Source organism: Nicotiana tabacum, chromosome 16 (genome assembly GCF_000715075.1).
Source record: "Nicotiana tabacum cultivar K326 chromosome 16, ASM71507v2, whole genome shotgun sequence".
In the NCBI taxonomy this organism is placed as follows: Eukaryota; Viridiplantae; Streptophyta; class Magnoliopsida; order Solanales; family Solanaceae; genus Nicotiana; species Nicotiana tabacum.
In genome coordinates, this window is record NC_134095.1 from 170,358,618 (window position 1) to 170,369,192 (window position 10,575).

General features: G+C 35.9%; 1 protein-coding gene across 1 annotated transcript; it reads right to left on the reverse strand.

Annotated features, from left to right (window-relative positions):
* Positions 1-492: 492 nt before the first annotated feature.
* Positions 493-5,636, reverse strand: LOC107807943 (uncharacterized). The gene is made up of 4 exons (XM_016632398.2): positions 5,355-5,636; positions 3,258-4,986; positions 1,257-2,996; positions 493-778 (listed from the first exon to the last, which is right to left on the reverse strand). Exons 1-3 carry the CDS (start codon positions 5,619-5,621, stop codon positions 1,300-1,302), a joined length of 3,693 nt encoding a protein of 1,230 aa, XP_016487884.1. The 5' UTR covers positions 5,622-5,636; the 3' UTR covers positions 493-778; positions 1,257-1,299.
* Between the last annotated feature and the right edge of the window lie 4,939 nt (positions 5,637-10,575).

A 10,575-nucleotide genomic window follows, 5' to 3' on the forward strand; every position in this document is an offset into this window, starting at 1 on the left:
ATAGTAAGAGCAAGATGAACATAAAATAAGGCAATGATGCAACCACACCAAATCGATCGTTACGTATTACTCCTACATAATAATAGATTTAACATACGATACAATAAAATTAAATTAGGTGTGTTATTCTTATTGTGGCGGACGAAAAATACAGACCGTTGAATGTAGAAGTAAAATCTGCTAAAAAATGATATTAATTTGTGAGATGAACATGAATTAACAGTTGTAGAGAATCAATTCTATGCCCTAGGGCACAATCGAGCAGAGAGTATAGATAGATGTGAAGAAGTCTAGAGAGAAAAAGGAAAATTATCTTTTTGAGTCTATGTAGGGGCAGCTTGGTGCTCAAGGCATCTTGTGTTTACGCAGGATCCGGAGAAGAGCCTCACCCCGAAAAATATGATGTAGACGACCTACCCTAATGAAAGCATTAGTGATTGCTTTCGCTGCTCGAAGCCGAGATCTATAGACTATACAGAGACAATTTTAACGTTGCTCCAAGGCTCCCTTCTTTTTGATTGTATATAACTGACCATTAATACATACATGACCATTCTCAGAGCTGATAATATAATTGTCATAGTAATATAGAGTACACTCTGTAGCAGAAAATATAATAGTTCCTATCTACGTTTATACAAAACTTCATATGCACCCTCACATCAAACTTCTATTTAGCAATTGCTGCACAATGAATCAATGAAAGCTTGTTGTATTGATCACTTATGTGCTGAAACAATCTCTTCCAATACAAATGCACAACTTCTCAAGTTATAACCTGCATATTAGTGACCACAGATTAGAATCCTCTTATAGTGAATAAAATCAGTAAATATTGTCATAATTTATCATTCATCACTCTCGTTGAAGGGGAGCCTTGGCGTAACTGGTAAAGTTGATGTCATATGACGGTTTCGAGCCGTGGAAACAGCCTCTTACGGAAAGACTACATACAATAGACCCTTGTGGTCCGGCTCTTCCATGGACCCGTGCATAGCGGGAGCTTAGTGCACCGGACTGCCCTTCTACTCTTGTTTTCAACTTTTACTGACTGGCTAATTCTTCTTTGTAGCCACACTGGTAGTAAAATCATTCAGAACTGCATAAATTGGTTTCTATAGTCCTATTTAGCCTAGACATCTGTTAATTCTATATGTTACCTTTGAGTTTCCTTTTTGTTATTTTGTAATATAGTTTCTATAGGCTTCTTTTGTCGCAACCAGTGAAGTAGAAAGTATACAGGAAAGTATGCTTACCTTCATAGTTCCTATAGGAAAGTAGTCAAAGAATTTGTTGGATTCATATTTCTGGGAGTGGAACAACTGCTTCGAATGCTTCCACAAGCATCGCCACTCTTTTTTTCCTGGCAGGAGTTAGCGTGGTTACTATATGCTGCATCGCATAATCAAGCATCCATTTTTCTGCTTTTTTCCTCTCATCTGTCATTTGATGCTTTAAATCCACTGTTTCAGGTTCTTGATCAGGCGTAGGAGGCAGAAGCTGAGGCGCTCGTGGATTAAATTTCCTAGCTTTTTCCAGTGCCTTGATTGATCTCTTGAGGAGGATCAACTTCTTCAGCTTGCTCCAGTTTTTGGACTTTTGTGGCTCAATTTTGTTCTTGGTTAAAGGGAGTGATTTGTCTTCTTCTGTGCTGATAGTATTAGCTTCCGGACCCTTTGTTTCTTGATCCAACGTTTTTCCATCTTCGCTCATGCCATGATTTGTCAAGCTCTCCTCTGTAGAATTTGAGCTGTTCTTTGCTTCACCTTCCATATCAGAGAACCCCTGGTCCATGGTTATGTCACTGGTTATCGACTGTGTATCAGATGAATCATCTTGAATTGGCGTTGTAAGGATCTCGTTAACTGCCTCTCGTATGAGTTTGACAGCATCATCTCTGCAAAAATTTCTCCCATTGTGGATTGGATTATGATCTTCTCTGCTTGTATCTGGCTCATCCTTTGTGTCGGTGAAATCCTGGCGAGAATTACAGGTTCTCGTTCTAGTTGGTGTATTGCTGTCCTCCACCTCATCATCAGTTCCATCAAGTAGTTCATTTCCAACTTTTGATGCAACATCTGATAGCACATGTTGTGATATCATGTGCCACATGCTGATGTAGTTCCGCTTATCCACCTGATTTTGGGATGCTGCCTCGTTTTTCTTTGGATCGGACATTGCAAATAGGAGAGAAAATCCCCGAACAGCTTTAGGTGCTTTTTCACGTTCTTTTGCTGACTCTGCAATAGCTACATTTTCTTGCATTGCTGCATCACAGGCTGAAGTTGAACTCTGGATGCTCACTGCAGCGGATGAATCCGACAGTTCACCATCATGATTGTCAAGCTCTAACTTCCTGTCTCTCGCTACTGAATGTAAATCTACAGCTGTACTTTTGTGCGACTCTTGGAGCTCCACATTGTCTGCTTCTTTTACCTTCTCGTCGCTGGATATAGTGGCATTCTCAGTGGCCTCACATTCGGAAACTGAAGAGACATCGCCTGCTCTAGTGACCAATTCATTATCCTTGCTTGTGATTTGCAAATGTTCTTCACTGCTGGCTCTGAGGTTAGGAAATGCAACCTGGCTGTTGTCTCCTTGGGGTGGAACTACCGTTTCAAATGCTTTTATAAGCAGTTCCACTTTTCTTTGCTGAGTCGGAGCAAGTTGACTTATCGCCTTCTGAAGTGCATAATCAAGCATCCATTCTTCTCCTCTTTTCCTCTCATCCGCTGTTTGAGGTCTTAGGTTAACCTTTTCTGCTTCAGGATCAGGATTCAACTGCAAAACCCGCGGCTTCCTTGGATTGATCTTTCTCACCTTTTCCAACTCCTTAACGAATCGTTGGAGAAGTATCCACTTCTTAAGATTGCTCCAGTGTTTTGGTGCTCTCTTCTCGGGTTTGCTTTTGACATCTTTTCGTGCTGGCTCCTTCTCTGAGCCGCCAATGTCTTCTGTGTTCAAACTTTTTGACTCCAAGTTTTCTTTGGTAGACACTGTTGCATTGAAAAACCATACATCAATTTTTCAGGATCATTCCTATAGTGAGAACAGATAAAACTTACATCTACTCATGCTAAAATTCTCATTAAACAACACCAACTACAACGACCCAGTGAAATTCCACTAGTGGGTAGTGGAGTCTAGGAGGGTAGTGTGTACGTAGACCTTACCCCTACACCGAGGGGTAGAGAGGCTGTTTCTGAAAGTCTCTCATTAAACAAATAAAGACAATATAGGCTGTACTAATTTCATACCTTCAATGTGATTCATTTCCAAGGATTCTTGATCTGCACTGGACTCGCTTGTAACTGATTGGTCATCAGATTGAACTTCTGGAAGAAGGATTCTTTCGATTGCTTCTCGTACCAGCTTGATGGCGAAAAGCTTCCGCAATTCAACTTCTTGATTTTCTGCATCCTCATTTGCAGGTATCAATTCTCTTTCAACAAAAGCCGAACATGAGTCAGAACTTTCTTCATTAACTCCACTAGACGATTTGTTTTCAGATTCTGCAGATGCATCCGGAATCATATGCCTACGAATCATACTCCACATGCTCATATGCTTCTTCTTTGGTTCAGCAACTTCAAGTGGAAGACAATTCTTGGATTCAGAATCCACAGCTGAACCTGATGTGCTATCAACGTCCTCGTCCAGATCAGCTTTGCCATCCTTTTCTTGGATATTTCCAAGTTCCAGCTGGATATTTCTAGCTGAAACTGAAGAGTTTTCACTGCTACATTTTTCTCCGTGAAAAATATCAAACACCGATCTCGTTCTATTAGTGAATAGTCCATCTTCAGACTGAGTGTTTGCACTGCTACATTTTGCTCCATTAAAAATATCCAACACCGATCTCGTTTTGTTGTTACTTTCATCCTTACCAGATGTAGAGACACTATCATCTTGCTTTAAGACAAGTGAAAGATTTCTCTCCCGGTGACCGAAAACAGCTGATGCTGTAGTACTGTCATCTTTTGAGTCTACAGCATCAGTAACAGAAACAGATTCACTCCGCTCTCGCGCCATACAATTGCAGCATGTTGAAGCTGTAAAATGAGTGTCTTGTTCTTGTGTAGAATATTTTCTCATTATGTTGAGTGTCTCTTGGTAACTTTGTTCTGGAAATGATGTTTCACCAAAGGCAATCTCAGCAAGATCAGCATATTCAAGAGCCTGGTAAAATCCAGCATCTTCTTTAGTATTGCTTTCTACACAAACAGAAGGATCTGCACTGGGGCTGAATTGAGTCATTTCAGAAAACTTCTCTCCATTTCTTGACTCACTTTTCATTCTGATACTTTTTTGTGATTTCAGCACTCTTTTCCTCCTATAGACGCGCTTTACTGGGGGCGAAGGATCATCATAATGTCCTCCATGTAGAGAACAATGATGATATGAACAAACTTTAAACTTAGATATCCTATCTGATTCAGTTTGTCCGGGTGGAAACACCACATGTTCGCGAAACTTAGAATCCTTAAGAGTCGAAGAACACGTTGCCTTATCCGGAATTTGACAGCATTTAGAGGAACCCCTCTTGGATTTAAAACTAGCCTTATTTATCAAAATCTTGACACTTCTCATACTAGTTGTCCTTGACAAACTCTGCACATATTTTTTCGGACTCCGGCTTTGATCACTACTATCAAAGCTAGATTCATAGCTATTATGTAAACTTGAATGAGAATAACTTTTACCTTCAGAACAACTTGTTGTTTTCCTATAATGTGGTGGTGATGATTCTGAAACATCAACTGAAGATGAATTATGAGAACTTGCAGCATAATCAGATATAGGACTCTTGATTACTGATCTTGACCTTCTTCTAAATGACCTTGTGCTCCCAAAGTTCTTCATTATCTTTTTCATTACTGGTCTGTTCTTGATTTTGTCATCCTTATTTTGTGCAGATAATTCAGCTGCTAATGATCTTGAAGTTGATGAATCAATTGAGATCTCATCTACTGATCCAATCCCCTTCTGAAACATGTAAAAGGGTGTTACACAAAAGAGAGAATTGGTATTTTGCTTTCTTTAACAATGATCAATTCAACCAAGAAATGACACTATCATAATTTTGACAAGTAAGAAAAAATTCATACTATAATATTATGTCTTTGTCAACACATATAGACTACTAGGACTAAGTCAATACTTCTATGTTGTGTTGCTCGGACTCTTCAAAATACAGTCGGGTACGTGTCGGATCCTCCCAAACTAATGCATTTTTGAAGGATTTGACATTGGTGCGGCAAAATTTTTGCAGAATCCGAATAACATACTTTCTATGTCATTTGTACTGTTTGATCAAATACAAGAATCAAGAAAGTGCAGACACTTAGTTTTACCTGAGAAGTACTTCCTTTCTTTGCATCATAGCTAGTTGTAACCTTCATATAATTTGGTGATAAATCTGGCATTTTCACTAGACTTAGTTGGTCAGAGCTCAAGTTATCAATTGTTGGATCAATGGAGAGACAAGAAAACTTTGATTTTGAGCTATTTTTTGAGGATGTTTTTTTCAAGAAAGACAGTCTTGGAAATCTGATAGATCTTAGCTTGTTTGGTTTCTTGTTGGAGTTTAAAGTTTGTGTTAATGTTGATTCAACTTCCATTCACCCCTTTTCAAGATTTCACTTTTGGGGTTGTAAAAAGGTAAAATCTTTTTTTATTTATTATTATTTCACTTGTTCTTTTATTTATTTTTTATCTGTGGTGATGTTGAGATTTTCTTATATATAAGAGATTGTTGTGATTCTTGTTTTTGTATTATAATAATGCAGTGGTCAAAAAGGTTAAGAATAATAATCTTTTTAGATTAGTGGCTGACATAAAAGATTATAGATTCTAAAGTTTGTAATTGGATTTAAATGATTGGTTTTTCTATGGACAATACATTAAAATTTAGAAGTTAACTAGCTAATTAGTTCTAGATGATGTAAGTGATATGTGCTTGATGTGGATTGTACTGTGTGCTGTTCTGTTTGTACCTTGACTTGTCAAGATTGGCAAAGTTGCCTATTGGCATCATATAGTTGGGATTTTTTATTAGAATGTGGTTGAGATTTTTTGACTTGTACAAAGTTGGTGTTCTTGACTTGGCTTCATTGATTCTTGACTTATCTTTTTGTGTGGATGTCTTCTACTTGAGAAAGACTTAATTACTATTTTTTATGTACAATGACAGTGCATATATTATTATTTTTTTAAGTTATAAATTAATGTTTATCAATATAAATTTACTTGTAATGACTTTATAAGTGGGCGTTTGGACATAAGAATTATAAAATTTCAGAAAAAGTGAATTATTTTTCAAGTAAAAATGGTATTTAAAAATTAGAGTTGTATTTGGACATAAATATAATTTTTGGTTGTTTTTGAATTTTTGTGAGTTATCTGAAGTGAAATTTTTTAAAAACAGATTTTTGGAGTTTTTCAAATTTTCGAAAAATTTCAAAATTCATTTTCAAGTGAAAATTAAAAATTTTATGGATAAATACGAAAAAAGTAAAAAAATTCGAAAAAAGTGAACTTTTTTTATGGCCAAACGGGCCCTAAGAACATGGTGGTGTGAATATTTTTTTACTTCAGAGTATAAAATGTAAAATCTTTGTAAATTTTTTCTCAAATCATAATTAAATGAATGAATTTCTGTCTGTCAAATGGAACCAATCAAGGAGGTCTATCTGGCAAAAATTGTTGAATTTATTCCATTTTTTGTTCCATTTTCCATTTGATTCCCACACCCTTGAGTGTGAATGGATTTTTTTTATTTCATAGCCAATCTCAACCAATTCCTTTTAAGATTTAAGTTTACACCGTCATTATAATTTTAAATAGTATAGCAAATTGCTTACTATTAAATTACATAAAGTAGTCTGTAATTATTTTTAAATGATATGATTGTTTGCACCACTTGTACACAAACTTAAAACTCTTTTATTTAAGTCATTCAAATATGAAAATAGTTTCCGGTCCATAATAAGTGACTTTTTGCCTTTAACATATCCTTAAGAAAATATTAACTCAATTACCCTTAATTAAAATTTGCATATTGTTACCTTGACACATTGGGATATGTGAAGGGTAAATTTTAAAAAAATAAGTTAATTTTTTCTTGATTATGTAAAAGGACACTTATTTTGAATCAAAACAAAAAGGCCAAAAAGTCATTTATTATAGATCGGAGGGAGTATTATTTTATATAATTTTCAGAGCTTGAAAATCTTAAAATAATGAGGTACATATTACATATATCAGCGAATACATAACATATATCTTCATTATATAATTCTCACTAAATTATGGTTAACTAATACACATTTGTACCTTAACAGCTTGTTTGGATGGTTGTTACTCATTGTATCGTATCGTATTGTTCCTTTAAATACAATGTTTGTTTTAATTGTTACTTAAATTTTATTGTATCGTATCGTTAAATCCGTCGTTACATAACGACGACATGTGCCACTTTATGTAACGACCGATTTGGTGTGGTCGCATCGTTACCTTGTCTTTTTCTCTCAATCTCACATTTTATTATTATTAAATTATTTTATTTTATCATTTACCCTACTTTTTTATATAGTAATTTTACCTTGTATCATAATTTTTCTTTATAATATTACAAGTTTATTCTTCATATTGCTGGTGCGTGATATCATGAAACAATGACAAATGACACAATCTATCCAAACATTGTATTTATCAAACGATACAGTACAGTACAATACAATACAGTATGATACGATACATTATGAAACGATGCATAACAACTATCCAAACAAGCTGTAATTTATCATGTAACTATGATATATTAATATGATTTGGAATAAAACTTAAATGCGAGCAAGTTTTTACCGGCATTGTATTAATGTTAGAAGAAGTTTGAGGGTATTATTGTATTTCCAATTTCACGCGTTTGGGAGGTCAATGCTGATTAATTCCAGTTAAGTCAACACTCACCACCGACTAATTATTAAATTGAAGCTGACATTTAATTTTCTTTCCAATTTTTAATAAATGGATTTTCCACTTTATTCTCATCAATTTTTTAAACTGTTGCTATACTGATTTGCCAGATAATACGCACATGGTACCAAGTAATCATGCTTTGTCCCAAATGAGAAAATATAAACAAACGCCTTCACCATCAAAGAATATAATGTAATTGTCACACCTCCTTTTTGCGCGCCCCGCCCCCAGGGGTAAGATGCGCGGGTGGAGTTTTTCCAATTTAAGTGACAATATTCGAAATGGGATTATTTATTTAATTCAGAGTCGCCACTTGGGAAAGGTTTGGCTTTTGGTGTCCCAAGTCACCGGTTTATCTTGAATCCCAAATCGAGGAGATTTTCGACTTTTCCAAATGAAGTCTGCGAACCAGAAATTCTAAGTAAGGAATTCTGTTGACCCGAGGGAAGGTGTTAGGCACCCTCGAATCCCGTGGTTCTAGCACGGTCGCTTAAATTGTTATAATGGCTAAATATCTGATTTAAATACATGTTGTGACCTATGTGCTTTTATTAAGTTTTAATCGCCTTTATTATTGTCATTTATTTTACAGAATTGCAACGTCGTGAAAATGCGTCTCGAACCACGTCACAATCAATGCACCCGTGATTGTCGACACATTTGGACTTCATTGAGATTTGGATTTGGGTCACATCAATGTGCACCCGAACTTAAGAATGTGATTTAATTAAACCGCGCCAACAGAGTCTAACGCGTAATTATCTTTGTAGAAGGCCATGAAATTTATTAAATGGCCCATCCTGAATTCTAGATAATTATCAAGGTTATTTATTGAGGGCCCCGCGATTTACATCTCATTTGGCGAGGCTCGTCTCATTATTTTAGAAGGAACATCCTAAAACGGTTACATTTCTGATGTGTTTGTCTCTTAAAAATAGAAGAAAAGATGCGTGCTATTTTTAACTATGTGTTTGGCCCAAATCCGGATTTTAGCTAATCGTCCGATTAATTATTTACGGACTGAAGAAACATCGTACCTCATGAAAACATGCTTTGAACTTGATAAAAAAGAAATGTATATGGGATTGATGAAATGTTACGACTGTTACAAGAGCTCCCTAACTTTAACTTATTCAGACAAGATTAATTAAAATTGCTTGTTTAGGAAATGCGACTGGTGGTATTTGAAACTCATCCTGTAAACTGCTTCACGCAAACTGAAACTCAAGAGTTTGAAACTGTATTATCTTTAGCCAGATCTAAACAATCATTTGCCCTTAAATATTCGAAACATGCTTAAATAGCGAGTTTGAGCTAACAATTGTATTACAATGGCTACACATTTTCATGGATGGTATTTACATCTTATATACTACTAAACGAATAAAATGTCACAGTTTCAGATTGGCATAAACTTTAATTAAGTACAACCTTACTAATGTGTCTCTATTAGGCTAATCAGACCAAGAAACTACAAATCTTAACAACATTAAAAGGCAATTCATAAGCAATACAACAGGTGCTTCTAAATCCTTCAAATCTTTCGATTCATGCTTTCATTGTTACATCAAATGCGAGTCTTAGTATGTACCTGGATATTGGATACAACAGAAGGAGCAAGGGGTCAGTAGGGCAATAGAAGCGATACCAAACAGCGGCAGTAACAGCAGGTACCAATAGAACAACTCCCAGTGCAAGATACAGTTAGAACCGACAAGAAATGGTAGACAGGTAGCAGCAAACAATGCAGTAGGAATAATACTCCAAGACAGACCAACCCAGGGGAAACGAACAATATGAATCAACTAATGAACTCAGCTGATACTTGGAAGAAAACAGAATTGATTGAACAGGTTGAACAAGACTGGGAATCAGACAAACAAGACAGAAGTAATTTGCTGATTTTCTGCTTATCCCTTTTCCTATCTTCTTTCTTTTCAAGAATCCAATATCAGTCTGCAGTTTTGAACTTATACTTAAGTTATCAGAAAGAGACCTTTTCCAGTTTTTTTTTTACTGTTTTTCCCCAGAACTTCAATTCTCAGAATTTCAGTTTAGGCTCCCCCTCTGTCTCTCTATGTATGTCTGTGTGTGTATACTTCTCAGTGTGTATTTCAGCTCTCTCTTTCAAAAATTCCTCACAGTCTGTCTATATTCTTTTCCCTTATAATTCTGTCTCCTCTCTATCTCCTAATCCTGTCCCTCTCTCTATCTTTATGTGTATGTCTATCTCCAGAACTTCAACTCCCCCACTCTCTGTATCTCTAACCTCCCTTTATAAGCCTCAAACTCCAACCTTTATCAGCCTGTTGGATTAAATCAAATAACCCCTCCCATGTGCTCCCTTTTCCAGTTCCACTTTAGCTATTTAAGTATTAATCCCATGACATTCCCTTGGCAGGCTTTAACTTTTCATTTTATTATCTAAAAGCAAGTATGGGCATTAAAATATATCTGACAGCATATACTGTCAGATTGTTTAAACTTAAAAGCTTCTTAATGCAGAAAAACAGGCTGTGCACAAGGCACATGAGGTGCACCAATGCACATGCTGTGCACCAGTGCACATGCCTTCCAATTCAGGATTTAAACATA

Excerpts from the sequence above, each read along its gene's own strand:
- LOC107807943 (XM_016632398.2), bottom strand. The coding sequence starts at position 5,621 with ATGGAAGTTGAATCAACATTAACACAAACTTTAAACTCCAACAAGAAA. Across the intron at positions 4,987-5,354 it reads AGAAAGGAAGTACTTCTCAG|AAGGGGATTGGATCAGTAGA; the intron begins GTAAAACTAAGT and ends TACATGTTTCAG. Across the intron at positions 2,997-3,257 it reads GGAAATGAATCACATTGAAG|TGTCTACCAAAGAAAACTTG; the intron begins GTATGAAATTAG and ends TCAATGCAACAG.